Below are 15,546 nucleotides of genomic sequence, written 5' to 3'. Positions count from 1 at the left end.
TTCAGTATTTACCCTTCAGAGTTTTCAAGAGGCTATGAAACAACATACGTAGGGTATAAAATCTATAGAAAATATAATCAAACATTTTTCACATTTCACTGAAAAAAAGACAAATGTTAGAAAAAAAAAAAACACTCTTTTTTGAGTGTCTGGTCAATCTTCTTCTGAGGGGTTGGAGTGAACAACCTCACTATCTCTAAAATCCTGGAGACAACTCAGACTTTCAGGAAGAAGATCTGTTGAGGCAAATACAGCAGTACACTCATCCTCCTCCCTCACTGCCTTGGACTCGGATTAAAGAAATAAAATTCAACACCAGACAAAAGTCTAACCTGACTGGGACGCTGTTGCTGACATGCTAGAAATACTGGCGATGCAAGCATGTTGTGTGGACCTACTGTGAATTATGCAGAGGATTTCCCTGAGTGCAAAGCACTGTCTTACCACCACTCATCACTCCATGTGTGGGTGAGTCCCAATAGGAATTTAACTTGTTTCCTGCAAATAGGTTACAATTCATAGGTGTGTTATGAGATGTCTACTTGACTTATTGCACTGCTTCAAATGCCTGAGGCTAATAGACTTTTCATGAACTTGAGCTGGCCTACTGTGCTATCAGGACAGAGTAAATTTAGCACCACAACTACTGACAAAATCTTGGGAGTAGAGCAACAGCTTCTGCGTTACATTGTGCATTTGACTGACAGAGTAATGAGTTTTCCCATATTAACATTTCAGGTTTTCATTAGGTCAGTGCAATTAATATTAGGCCTTTCTTAATCCTAAGGTTTTATACAGCTTTTGCATCCATTATGAGGCAGCAGTTTCTTCCAGTTTTTTTTTTTAAGAGTATGAAGAATTACAATTGCAAATTAACTTTTCAACAGGGCAAACAGCCAGAAGAAAGGTTTCTTTCTGCAATCCGAGGCTCAAGGTCTTTGAAAGACCTTTAATAATGGTCAGCAAATCATTGAGTCTGACAATTAATTATCTGAGACAGTTAATTTTATGTGAAAAAAAAAAAAAAGGGAAAATGAAAAATTGGTATGTTGATAAAAGCAATTTCCACCAGGATCTCTACTAATGTTTTACAAGCATGTCCATGAAATTATGTCAAAGTTTTTTTTTATTTTCGACTGAAACTCGGAGGTCAGAGTGAGCTTTGAGAAACACATGGTTTTGGCCAAAGACATAATGAGGGTGTTTAGTGAAGTTCAAAGTAAAGGTAAGACGTTTGTCTGCCTGAGCACCAATTGGACCCTTTTAAAAACTACATGTTGGGAGTAATTAAAAACCTTTATTCTTCAGAGCGCTTTAATGCTGCTGCCTTTTAGCCGCACCACTCAGTGTAAGTACTGTATTTTCACCATTTTAGTCTGAGCCACAATTAACCTTAAACAGCCGCATAATTTATACATTTGGGTACTGGTTTAGACTAAATCCTATAATAGGCCTCCAGTGTAGTAGAAAAGCAAAACATTCTCAAATATTCATACTTTTATGTCAAAATAGACCACATTGTACAGCATTGGTGATACTTGTTGAAAGATACAGTATCTCCCAGAGAAGAAGATATGCTCCTCTGTAAGGTTTTAGATTACTATGATATAAATATACACATATTATATTCATATTTCCAAAATAACAATAACCTCAACATGCAACTCAGTCATGAAAAGACCCACATATTAAGTCATGGACACACACTTGCATGGTCCCTCTTAATAACAGCTCAACATTAACAATACAAAAACATTTACAACTGTGAAGGACAACATTTCAAATCCATAAGTCCGTAATACACAATCTCTCTTTGTCTCACACACACACACACACTGTACATACACACATACTCACACAGGCTAGTCATGTGCTTAAAATTATTATAACTCCGTCTTAGCGCTCTTATTAAGTCCACCTGAAGGTTTTTCCCTCAAGTCGTCCTTAAGCCATTTGTTGAAAACCGCAATGGGGTCGATGTTCCAATGTTTATGGAAAGAGATGGGCACCTGGTGAGCTAAGAAGTCTCTGGCATAGTCCTCCGGGCGCGCCTGAAAGGTAAGATTAAGTACAGTAATTTATATTTGGAAGCAGTCACAAGAGGCTGCGTACTAATGCTGCAGAGAACAACAGTGAAGTGCATGAAAGTGCAAGTTTGTGTTCAAACACACACCGCATACTGAAAACTGAGCAGCCCCTGCACTTATGTTTATTTTAGTGGTTGATTCTTTGACATAGTGACCTTTAATTTGGTTTAAATGAATGTGATGGTTTGTCAACTCTATAGAAAATTGGTGCTTTATTATAGGCCTGCACTCATGGTGCACTCACACAGCTGATTTTACCTATCTCTGCAAATCAGCTTTTTTCTTTCACGATGGCGCAGGGGTGTATACGGGCTACATTTGATTGACACCTTGCTCACTCCTCTGTGGTTTTGTTTGTGTGGGACTAATTACACCCAGACATTTTGACATGGCAAGGTAATAAAAGCACAGGTGCAAGTAATAAAATTAAAGATCGGCTAAATTCCATTTAGCTGCTTCAGTTTCAGGATGCTGCTAATGTGCGTGCAGGCTCTCATGCTGGAATTACCATAATCACCCGTTTCTGATCTGTAAATACTGTTCACATCAGCGTCCCAGTTATAACTAAGAACAGGAAACTCAGATTGCTCTGAAAGCTGCAATATATTCTTCGACTTAACAATATGGTGGGTTAATAAATAATCAAAATTGTTGTTTAATTTCATTAAACCCAAATTTAATGGATACACACAGTATATATGCACAGTATTTTCTTTAACACCACACAACCAACACTGCAACCGCCTTGACATGTCCGATGATCTTATGATGTGAACATGATGCTGCATTCATGATATGTCGGAAGAACGGGGAAACCTGACGTTATTCCGAAATTAACCAGACTGCTAGCTTTGTATTCACCATAATACCAGACGGCTAACATATTTGTAAGGATGCAAATAAATAATATATAACTACTACAATTTAAATGAGTTGAATTTACCGTATTATTGTTAGTATTGGATTTTACTCTGTTGGCAGGAAATTGTTGCCGTCATAAATTCCTGATATTTAAAACTGAGAATTACAAGCACGCAGAACTTGTAATTACAGACTCCTAGAAATGACTTTAACACGGCTTCAGTATAATCAGCAAGAAAAACTGAAAACACCTGTGTGGGTGTGCAGGTTGTCAACTAAGAATAAAGTGAGGTCTCTATCTGTCTCTTGATAATGAGACTGTAAAACCTGAAAATAAACTTGACTTTCTTTGCACAGTTTAATTGTTAAAAGGCATCAAGTATCTCGCTGTACAATTTCCCCTATGACTGAACGGGTGCTGGGGAAATTTTAAACGATGATTGTTTACCAAGCCAAAGAATTTCATTCTCAGCCCCAGGTACAAATACAGAGAGAGAGAGAGAGAGACACACACACATAAAGAATGTATTGGAAGGGTGTGAATACAACCTGATGGAAGAGTGGACTGTGTGTGACAGGAAGTCCGAGAGCATTGAGGCACATTCCCAGCACCATGTCATCTGGCGCATCATTGCTGTAGCACTTGCAGCCGCTGTCAAGAAGTTGGACCACAGCCTCCCTGCTGAACACCATACTGCAGCAACACACACACACACGCACAAATAAACACATAACACAGCCGATTCAGGTACACTGTAAATGATTAATTCATTAGCACGTGTTGAAAACAAGCCTAATAATATGCATGTCTCTCACTTATCATCCTAACAGCCATCATGCTTACTTTATTCATCTGGTGAGAGGGTGACAGTGTAAGTAGTGAAACTGCAAATCAAACTGAGAGGGAGATGCGGTTTTTCTGTGAATCGGCTCTGCACAACAATGATGTGACAACTCTTTGAAAAGAGAAGCAATTACACATGAAAAAACAAATCTTAGGCTGCCAGGAAAATCGCTCATTGCCACTCAAAACAGTTTTTAGGAGATATCACTTTTGGGAAAACTGGCAGTTGCAGTGTTGTAAAGTGACACAGCAACTGAAGTGTCCCTAAATAGAGTTTCTCACACGGCTCACTCACAGCTCGAGATTTATCTCCAGTGCAGCTGACAGCTGACGTATAACTTTGCTTCTTGTCCAATTTGACTTGCATGCAATAAGAGGGCTTTAAAATATGGATGTTATAGAAATGCGATAATTTTTCTCCTGTGTTTTCTTGCAGTAACCATCAGCTTCTATCTCTGTCTCATCTTATCAACTAATGAGTGTTTACTGCATTTTTCAGATATTATATTCAGTATATTTACTGTAATGTAGTCTGCAAGATTTCCCTCAAAGGAGCAACTCACTTTTAAACTTTACTGAAAAGGTTTATCTGTAAATTTCAGATTACAGGTTTTTCATTACACATTTTACAGTCCCTCTGCAGCATCAGCATCTTTCAGCATTACTCCCCTGAGCATCTGGGCTGTGAAACTCACCCTCCACCTCCCGTGATGTAGCTGTAGCCGCCTTGGCTCAGGCCGTAGCCGTACCTCTCCCCGAGACACACCGGTTCAGAGGGGTCGTAACAGCTCAGCAAGACGCGCAGTCTGGGGAGGCTGCAGGAAGCGCAGATCAAACTCATCACACATATACAGTATGGATGGGCCTATACACGTATGAAAATGTCCATTCAGAAGGTGAGATAACTGCTCTCCCTCAGGCGCTGTTACACATCCAGAGGGCTCCACATGAAGGGGAAACCTGACGGATATAAAGTGAAGCCAGCTGGACTTGAATTCATATACTGAGCTTTTCAGATGTTTGACAGGATGGTTATACCTCTGGAATGTATTTTCCCCAAATGACTTCATTCTAAGTGTTTCTCTCTTTCACTATACTAACTTTTTTTTTTTTTTATGGCTGTGAGACAGAATCTTTTATCAATAAATGTCAGTCAAACGATGAGGAAAAATGAAACCATGGCATGTAAAGATCAAAACACTGTGTCTCAGATGAAAAAAGGAAGAGAAATACCATGTTTAATAACCACTTCCAGATCACGAAAATATACCTGATGAGTGTGTCATCGTCCACAACAAGGAGCCAGCTGGTGTTCGGGACAGTGCTGCTTAGAAATCTTTGAAGGATCGCAAATGTTTTCCCGCAGTGGCCTGTAAAGTGAGACATGCTGTCAAGAGTGGCTGGTACGACTTAATCACATATTGACCATGTGCTGTATTCTGCTTTACAAAGATAAACGACCCTGTTACTGAAAGAAAAACACAACTTGGCATAAGCGGGGATTTACATGCATACGCACGCCTGCACACGCACGAGTGCATACGAGGGTTAACGGCTCGGCCACAAAAAGAAAAAATTACGGTCATAAATTAAACTGCCAGTAAAGGATTTGAAAGGTGGCAGGCTAACCAACAGTTACAATTTTACTCAGGCGAGGATGTAACTGTAAGGCCTGAGTTTGGAGGCAGTAAGTTAAAATGCCATGAATGGTTCCTGTGGTGATCCAGCCTGAACAATGTTAACATCGTGCTAAATATAGCCAATAGTAATCTATTCAAATAATATGGAAAATATTGGAACAAACTAGTTATTATTAATTAGACTCTTATTCTCTTGATAGGAGCCGTTGAGGAGGTAGTAAAAAAGCAGACTGCTGTGCTCAGACCTAACGGGGGTGCAGCACTTTGCATTTGCCACTTTTATTTATAATTCAGCATTTACTTGACAGCCATGTGCATGATAACTTACAAAGTCTGAACAAGCCTCTTTTCTGAATTCTGCTCAAGGACGCCTCAAATGCACACGTGGCTGTGGGCGGGCAAATCAGCTACTTCAGCAATCAAATGAGTGACCTTATGTTTAAGGGGTTGCTGTTTTAAATGACTTTGCCGCCTTCTTGACATTGGAATTGTGGAAGCATTAAAGAAAATTCTTTTTGGCTTTTAAAGCCTGACGATGTGTCTTCTAGAGCTTTGTGAGCAAAAAGAAAGCTGTTGTCTACAATCTGACATCTCAAAAGACATAATAAAGGTATGCTTGGTATGATGGGCTGGGAAAATCAAACTTTTACTCTGGCATGTTTGACATGACCGCCAGATGGAACAAAATGTTCTGCCAACTCCTGAAAACAAAAAGAGTGATGTGGAGGTACACAACAAACACAAGTAACCCAAAGAAACGTACCCATCAGAATCCAAATATCTGCACACCATCATGGCTGAGAGCTGAGACATGGAAATCCCTGGTGGCAAGCATAACAAAGAATACTGAGGCCCTACTGTTTTATTTATAAGGAACCCAAGGTGTGTTTTCTCCTTGTATCTGAATATAGAATAAGAAAGGACACCTTGAACTGCTGACGGGAATAAAATCCAAAAACGCATTTTTTTAGAGGTAGGTCTCCAGAAAAACCTGGTAAACTTATTTCTGGTTGAAGGAGGTTAGTGAGTATTCAGGGGTCCGGAGAGATGCAGTAGCTCCCCCCTTGGTTATGTGTCATGAAGTATCTATCATAAATATATCAGTATAAAAGCGAGAACCGCTGCTGCTTCCTTCACTTGAGCATAACGCTACCATACTGCCACTCCGACACATTTTTGACCATGAATAGTTTATTTACTTGTTAAAGTTCCTATGCCGTGTTCCCATTTCAAGGTCTTGCATCAACCTTCCTCTCACTTGCTCAGACTGTCTAAAATTTTTAACCTCAGACTGGTGAGTGCATTTTTCCTTTTTCAAAATATTTATACTGTAAGGGTTGTGTTTTCTTCATCAGACGTTTCTTTGTGACTACAGAATGTGGCATGGTTACCCTGACAGCTTTAAATAAGGTCAAACCCGGTTCTACAGGCAACCACGATTAGATAAAATTTTGAACTATGCCTTTTAAATATACAAAAATACTGTATTTTTATAGTTAGATGAATTAATGATGTGGTTTTTTGAGTTGGCTCTGGAAGCATAGACAAATCAAAGGGATCAGTGGAGTAGACTGAAGGTAGAGAAGAAAAAATAAAGTTGGTGACTATAGATTCCTGACATTTTGATGCTTGTTGACTGTTGATGAACTCCAAGGCTGCTTGCGGCGATCATTAGCATAGACCTCGAGGCTTTGGGAAAGGAGGAGAAAGACTGAAACAAAAGAACTGGAATTAAATTATGTAAGTCCCGACTACAACTCGATTTTTAGTCTGATAACTGACGGATAAACTGCCTATTTTTCATTTGACCTCAATCATATATCATTTCATTGCATGTTTATCTGATAAATGTGGTGGCTTGAACTCCTGACCGACTCCCCTGCACATTTCTCTTTAAAGATAAAGTAATACTCATTTTATTTTCCTGTTGTCATGGTGTTTCAAGGCCCAATCGCTTTTAAAATCACCCTTTTCTTAGACTCACTCACACCACTGTAAAATCCAATCCACTGTACCTACTCCAGTATGTAAATGGTATAATGAGTTCTGTTTGATTGAGATTGTGCATAGTTATTAAACTGACAGTAGCTTCAGTTTTTGGCTGCTTACCAAACTGGAAGAAAATCCTCCTGCCTTGATGATGGACTGTGGAAAGCTGCCAAAGTTTCAACACTCAACTGTTGTCTCCAAAAAGTAAAAAACAAAAAAACAAAACACTTGCATGCAGTGGAAAGCAAAATTAAAAGGGAAGGAGATACGCTCTCCTGGAATGAGAACAACTTAGCCAACACTGGCTTCAAAAAATACCAACATAAACTGTTTGAGAGGAGCAGAGCTGTGGCTTTTTCTGGAGTAACACGTCAAACTCAGAGGTAAATAGTACCATTGGGATAGTTATGCAAGTCAGCAGCCCGACAACTTCCACTTGAAATTTTTTTTGTCATGGTGTAACCAGCTGCAAACTGAGAATGTGAGCACACATCATCTCTTGCCCTGATCCCGGCACAATATCTGCTGTACAGAAAGAGTATATCTCGACAAACTTAATTACTGCTGCTCTGCAACTGAACACATGACCATTCAACATATCTTTAGGTCAAAAAAGGTCCTCTACACTAAGCACTCACTGCACATCAACACTGCAATTAGATACCTGCTGATCTATCTCTTTACCTACCCACTAAAGCTGCAACAATTAGTTGATTAATCTATTGATTTCTTGAGCAAAAATGCAAAACGTTCACTGGTTCCACCTGCTCAAATGTGAGGATGTGATGCTTGTCCTTTCCTTATACGATAGTGAACAGTCTTTGGGTTTTGGACCGATGGCTGAGTGATTTGAATACATCTTCTAAAACTGTTGGAAATGTCCTTCAGGCATTTCTTAAAATTATCTTCTGACATTTCACACACTAAATGATTAATTGAGAAAAGAATCAAAAGACTTATCACTAGTTTAACTAATTGTTAATTGCAGTCCTATTTCCAACCGAATCTAATTACCTGTAATCTAATGTAATCTGCTTGAACAGCTCTGCAGTAGTCCTCATGAAGATTATAATGTGTCTTTTTTTTTGACCGTCACTGTTGCATGTATAGTGATGATGTACTGGACTCTATTATACTCAGCGGTGTCAAATATTTAGTGACTGTTGTGTGTAAAAGCAGGTGGCCTGGGCATTAGAAACACCTCTCAGTATATAATTCCATCTATAAAGCAATCAGTTAATCAATATGATGAACCTCTGGTAGGGCACTGCTGGTCAGTCCCCGGTCTATTCCAACCGAAGGAGACGGGGCCTGTGCTGTCAGGGTCCCTAAGACTTTGGAACAACTTGCTAGAGGAGATCAGACTTGCAGAGTCAGCTCCGGTTTTATCTCACGTCTTATAAAAAAGCTTTTATTGAGTGATGTCTATTCAGTTTCATTTATATTTTACTTTACTTGCTTGTATGTTTTATATTGACTGGTGTGAAGCACTTTGTTACTTGTATTGAAAAGTGGGAAACAAATAAAATCTTATTATGAAAGTCTTATATTATAAATATATAATAGCAGGAAGAGTTCAGATCCTTATTTACACTAATGGGCTCTTATAGGTGTAAATTCAACAAGGCTTTTTAAAACTGCCCCTGCACAGTATTTCTGCCCTGTCAGTTAACCCGACGCAGTCATTCACTGTATGAGACAATCAGGTCGCAACGTTTAATAATTTCTCTGGGATTTTAAAGTTCCTAAAATCAATGTGTGTGTGTTTTTTTTTTAAGAACTTAAAGCAGGTTGAAGCAGTGGTGCATTATAAGCTGCAGAGTGACACCATAGTGGCCCAGGGGACTGTACTGTCACCTTCCTTTTTACTCTTCACACATCAGACCTCCAACTTCACACTAGTTGCACCATCTCAAGTGATGCATCAGTGAGAGCAGAATATACATAGGTAATTGTAATGATGAAAGCTGCACACATATTTGCATGGTTACCGGTGGCATATTTAACAATACAGAAGGAAAATAAGAGGCTGGATGAAAAACAGATGCATGGTATCGCTCTTCACAAACCTACAATATCTAGCCACAGTGTGAAACTCCCCCATCACTGTTGATTACTGCCGCTATAAAATCATTCTGCATGTGGCATCAAGATTTGTTTTTGTTAGCGATGTAAAAGTTTCCCTGTGGATATTTCCTGTTCACATCTCAAAAAAACAAAAAAACAAAACCAAAAAAAAACCCAAACATCCGATGTGATGACTCCAGTGAGGATACAGTATGCCTGAAATCTGAGAGCGCTGACAGTTGGCGCAAGTACAACTGTCTGTGTTGCAGTGTCAGGCAGGCTAAGGAGCAGGTAGTGGTTTTCTTGGAGAGCGAGAAGCCGCTGAGACCTGTCATTATCCACAACGAGGAGGTGGAGATGAGGCGGCCCTCAAATATGAAGGTTGCATATCAACAACGGACTGGATGGATAACAGGGTAACTTTACAAGAAAAAGTTGAATTTTATTCTTGATGAGGCTCAGCTCTGCAAACAGACGAGTTCACATGTTCCAGCACGTAGCCGTTAGCAGTTTGCATCCTTCCCTGCCACCATGCAAATAGATTGCAAAATACACCCTTGTTAAAGAGCTGAGCTGCCTGGACACAGTAGCTGAAGGGAGACTGGAGACTAAACCACACTCTTTTGAACAACAACCCTCACCCTTCCCATAGTGGTGGGCTGAAAGTGGCTACAACCGATGCATCATCCCATCAAGGTGCACCATGAGAGGTCGTAGGTGCTGTTTTGTGCCGACAGCCATCAGACTGTAAAATAATTTGCGCCCAAATGGCCCTTGCCTCAGGCGACCAGGAGGGCGCTGAAGCAGAGAGCTTGAGCTGTCTTTACACAAGACCCTGGATTGCTTTGAGCTTTCCTATTCTCTATGTACATCTTCTTGTACTGTTTCTGATTATTATACATTATGCACTCCCATAAATTCTATATGAACTGGCACATGATGTGTTTTCTGTGCCTGTTACATCTGGCCTTGTTCTGTCCTGAATCCATCATGGCACTGTTTACTGATGCAATAAGCTGATTTCTTATGAGGAAGTTTGGAAATTTTTTTAAATCAAACTTTGATGAATTGATGAATTATCCAGTCGAATTTTAAATTTGAGAAGCGTCTGTTGGAATTATGAATGAAATGGCCACAGCGCTTCATCAGAGAATCTCACCAGCAAAAATAATGGATCTTCCAGACACGTTCACTCCCGAGTGACAGAAGCTGCACTCAGAATCTTGCCTGAGGATGAAACCTGACTTGTGGAAAGATTTATGTGATAAAGAGGTGACTATGCATATTGGAATAACAATAATAATATGAATCACTTCTGGGCAAAATAAATTACATCCATCCATCCATCCATCTGTTTCTTATCTGGTTCAGAGTGTCATTGGAAATAGTCCTGCATCATTTTACCCAACAACATCATCCTGCAGCTTCTCCCTGGGGAGGAGCTAGAGGATGTTGTTGAGTTATAGCTTCTCCTGAGGGACCGTCAAACCCTGAGACCAGCTGGGGGATGTGTTTTCCTTCTAGAGAAGTCTAGTCTGCCACAGGGTCTCCTTCCAGTCAGCCATGCCCCGCACACCTCCAGAGGGAGCCACCTTTGGGATTTGCTACCATGTGTAGCCTCTTAATGCAGAGGAGCAGTGGTTGATAACCTCTCAACTCTTGATTGGCTCCGGGATTTCACCTTACATTTGTAATGTAAATGTAAGACCATCATACTGTATGATATATTTTTTTTTCTGTCTGCACTGTGACATGAAATCAAAATATCAAATATATTTTCTGCATCTTTTTAAAAATATTTCCTCAAACCTCAACAATTCCAATATCTTTGATGATATAAGGATCTTGTGAAATGCACTTTTTGGCTTTCTTGACCACCTACACCTACTGAGAGCGACTTGTCTGAGTGTCTGAAGACTGCCTGGCAACCATGCAGTGATGATGAGAAATTCTCTGCTCCTGGCCAAGATATTGTCTTGCCCCATAACCTCTATGTGGAAAAACCAGTGAGCTTTAGAGGTCTCAGTAGGTGGATGTTGTTACCTTTGGGCAGGCCAGGCTAACTTGTTCCCCCTGTTTCCCGTCTTACCGGCTGCTGGCTATAGCTACATATTTAACAAACAGATATAAGACTGGTATTTTATTTTCTCATGTAACTCCCTAGCCTTCCAAAATGGCAAACTATTCCTTTAAACATGGTCCTTCAATAGTAGGTTGTAAATATGGGCCTGATAGTAAGTCTGACAAAGTTCAAAAGGATAAAGTGTCCTGTGGTTAAAAATAAACTACTACGAGTGGTGAAATGAACTAAAGCTCTTAGACAAACACATATCTGCAGCAAACATTTTGGTTATTAAATGCTGACAGTCCAACAGTCTGTGGACATCAGCAGGGGACCGTGGCCAGGCACATGGTGAGTAAATGTGCAGTTTATAGCTTTCAGTCAGAGGAAAGCTCCTCAGATTCAAGAACAAACAGGAGACACAGATCCATTCATCACCTCAGAATTATTCTGAAAAAAATATAAATACAAAGAGAGCATGCAATAGTTTTTAAAAATCTCAACATGATTAACTAAAAACTCCATCATAACTGACTAAAATCTGTTTTTTTACACAAGGGGCTGAAGAACAAAATATCTAGTTGTAGAGGAAAACACACTCTCAGGGACAAAAAGCTGAAATTCACTGCGGACACCCATTCGCTTTAGTTCCAATTCTCCTGCAATATCAGTTTGAATCACCGGCACCATCCCCCTCACAGGGTGTCAGGTTATAGAAATTTCAACTTTATTTTGCCATTTCATTTTTCATGTACCTCCGTATATGCAGCTTACCCTGCACCATTACAGAGGTCTCACTGAATCTGTTTGGTGCCACTGAGGCCAGGAGGAGCTCTTACCTCTTTCAGTATTGGGTACTCCCAAATTAATGGTTGGTATCGAAGGATCAGCATGGTCACTGTAGTACTCTAAAAATAAGGCATCTTTTTCCCAAGTCTTCTTTATCACTGGAACTAGAGCAAAGGGGAAAAAAAAAAAAATCAATGTAGCGTTCACAAACTTTCACAACAAGCAGATCTCTGGATCTTTGTGGTGTACACACTGGGCTAATGCTTATTTCATATTTATTTCAATCCATGTTTTCTCTGATGTTTCTGACTGTTTTAGGTAAAATATTCTATGAAAGACCACTGAATGTATTAAGCAATAAATCATCAGTAGAGACAAGAGGGAAAATAGATTAAATTTAAAGAGGACAGTGAGATGAAATGCTGGGCTGCCTTTAATCCTTCCCCTCTGTTGAATGTCAGGATTACTTCAAAACTAGATCGTACGCGCAGATGCTATTCTGCTCCGTCTTCACAGGGGAAAACACCCCTCATTATTTTAGCCTGACAGAAGTTGAATCCTTGGCACTTAATGTTTGATTAGTCTTATCAATGTTTATATTAAATTAAACCATAAAACCTTTAAATTCTAACCTCTAAAAGAGAATTTTCTTTAGTTTCAGCAGTTAAATTTCAGAGCTATGAATCGTGGAAAAATCTGTCCTCTCAAGAAAACATTTTCTAACTTCTAGTTTTTGTCAGGTTGTGCTCGATGCCCTGAAACATACTGGGACCTGTTGACCTCTGTTGAAAAAGAGCAGAGAGGTAGCGGAGGTGAGCAGATTACTGTGTCTGTATGTACTCTTTCCCTTCTATTTATACACACCGTCTTTAAGCTGAGCTATGTACTACATTCAGCGCTCATCTGCCACTGACCTAATTCCTGACATCATACTCAAATGGCATCAAATTTTTTCTATAGATTGGGATCTGACTGACGAGATCTGGAGATGTGATGAGTTTCTGAGTTGTCGATGCGAGAGCACACGGGTGCTGAGGAATACGGAATACTCAGAGATGTGCAGCGGCGGCGACGGCTCGAGGCTGTGTTCAACTCTCATAAATCAACTAAAGTGAATCAGAGAGGCATATTTAACACTGAAAGAATGTACCAAGAACAAAAAGTTGACTTGGCTGACCATCGCTGCCTCTTAAGGTCGGCAGAAGCTGGAAACCATACTGAGCTCCAAATATAACACTGCTCTTTTACTTTGCCACATTCAGTTGCATTCACATAAACCAAATTAAACAAGAAAAACCTGCCTTCCTCCAGTACACAATCAATACATTTTAAAGAGCCATCTGAGAACTGACAAGCATCTAACAAAACACGACCCACATGCTCTCTGAAAAAGACAGCTGTGACTGCAGTGTTCGTCAAATGGGTTTTCACTAACCACTTATCAAACATGTATGTAAAACTTTATATCAGGCTACTGGTAAAGCAAACAATATATGTACGTTACCAGATGATGGGAGATACTTGGAATGTGATTTACTTTGTTTTTTTTTTAAATGTGTGGAAAGTGAAGAGATGGATGAGTGTACTAAGTGTTTTCAGAAACAAACTGCTATATGTATAATACAGAAGACTGAAATAAATAAGTAGATCAATTAAATAAACCAATATGCCATCAAGTGCACCAAGAATAATATTAAAAATTAATACAGCCATTAATTAATACAATGTGACTGATGTTTCTGTTTTAATTTGCCTCTGTATTAATTTCCCTATTTATTTATTTTCCCAATCAAAATTTCCATTTTATTTATTTATTTATTCTTTATCAATCCACTTATTACTTCCCATTTCTTGATGCATTTCTGCTCCAATACACAAATGAGTGGGCTGTTATTCCAAGTGTGTCATGGGTTCAACTTTTCACCTATTGGTTGATCGACATCAGAATCAGAACGCATAGATCGACTGTACGTGCCTCGCTCCCCAGACCTGTGGCTGGGCTCACAACAGATATAGGTGCCTCCAGCCAGGATTGTTAGACAGCTGAAGCACTTGGCTAATTTGCCTGAAAACAACACCGGGTGTAAACCTAGTGCTTGGCCGGACCGTGTATGGGTGTGAACCGTGTGCCTACGCCTCTTGTTGCAGGCAGTCGGGCAGTCACCCAGCTTCCCAGCTGCTCGGGAGTCCCAGGAAAGCGGAGTTGCACTTCTGATGTGGCATGTCGAAGGTAAACTTAAGTTCAGAGCTACTGTAAATCTGCTCATTATAGTGTTTAGACCAAAGATATTACTGTTACCAAGGGCTGTCATCTCATAGAGCAGTCACGTACCACATCAGTGATATACTGAGCGGGGCCTTTATTTACCTAAACTTCTGAAGCCCCGTTGAGGGCTGTACTGCATTTCAACACTCCACCACACAACACTACATTATACTACAGCATGGTGAAATGTAGCAGAGGAACGGCACTCCTCAATTTTTGTGTTATAAGCTATTTGTGGTTTCTTTTATTTTGTTTCAGCTCTCAAACCAAATACATAAACGCACATTTTCATGCTGATATCTTTGTTTTTGTACTATATAATCATTACAGATAATGAATATTAAAGAGCCTTAACAGTTACTGACACAGCAAATTAAATGTGATGTTCTTTCATGTCTTTTGCTTATTGATCTGAGCTAACCTTTGATATATAAATTTAATATTCATTTTGATCCTGTCTGCATTTGAAACTGATAATGGCAGCTTGGCAAAGGAAATGGTAATTAAGGTAATTAGTGCAATTACTTTTTGAGCGACACCCTCTGAATGTAGCGCACAGTTCGTCTGCTCCCTCTCATATCAATCTGCAATTTGATCTATTGACTGAACCTGCAACGTTTTCATTAGGTAACAAAAGAGGCAGATTTACTGCAGAAAGCTTCATGTCAGGCAGAACTTGCCAATTAATTGCTAAACATTAGTAAGTGATTTCTTAACATCTGCAGGATTGTTGCGTGATGTTTTCAGGCATTAAGGGGGGCAGGCAGTTGAGCACTTCAGGGTATTTTCTTTAGCCTCAGCACTATTTAATAATTTCAGAATTGATGGTGGAATCGTTTTATGAATGAATTTGTCACGATAATGAGGAACAGCTCTTACACAGTCAAACAAATGTAAAACAAATCCATAATGACACAACAACAGGACGTGTGGTTTACAGG

The 15,546-nt window shown here is 39.6% G+C and overlaps 1 protein-coding gene and 1 long non-coding RNA gene across 3 annotated transcripts in view; one reads left to right on the top strand and one right to left on the bottom strand.

Annotated features, from left to right (window-relative positions):
- Positions 1-1,277: 1,277 nt before the first annotated feature.
- b3glcta (beta 3-glucosyltransferase a) overlaps positions 1,278-15,546 on the bottom strand; it is a 61,820-nt gene continuing 47,551 nt past the window's right edge. For both annotated transcript variants that reach the window (XM_023403579.2, XM_023403580.2), the window contains exons 11-15: positions 12,390-12,503; positions 5,063-5,162; positions 4,488-4,607; positions 3,498-3,642; positions 1,278-2,051 (exon numbers count right to left, since the gene is read on the bottom strand). In XM_023403579.2, the coding sequence (XP_023259347.1) occupies positions 1,884-2,051; positions 3,498-3,642; positions 4,488-4,607; positions 5,063-5,162; positions 12,390-12,503 (647 nt within the window). In that variant the 3' untranslated portion in view covers positions 1,278-1,883. The remainder of the gene's footprint in view (positions 2,052-3,497; positions 3,643-4,487; positions 4,608-5,062; positions 5,163-12,389; positions 12,504-15,546) is intronic.
- On the top strand, positions 11,791-13,433 carry LOC147819276 (uncharacterized). Its single transcript, XR_015437086.1, has 3 exons — positions 11,791-11,901; positions 13,080-13,151; positions 13,300-13,433. It is a non-coding gene; the product is annotated as an uncharacterized LOC147819276 (long non-coding RNA).

This window comes from Seriola lalandi, unplaced genomic scaffold, assembly GCF_002814215.2.
Source record: "Seriola lalandi dorsalis isolate HSWRI2012SDOR001 ecotype SW California unplaced genomic scaffold, Sedor1 jcf7180002054144, whole genome shotgun sequence".
Classification (NCBI taxonomy): Eukaryota; Metazoa; Chordata; class Actinopteri; order Carangiformes; family Carangidae; genus Seriola; species Seriola lalandi.
The sequence above is the reverse complement of the archived record's forward strand: the minus strand, read 5'-3'. Positions and strand labels throughout refer to the sequence as shown.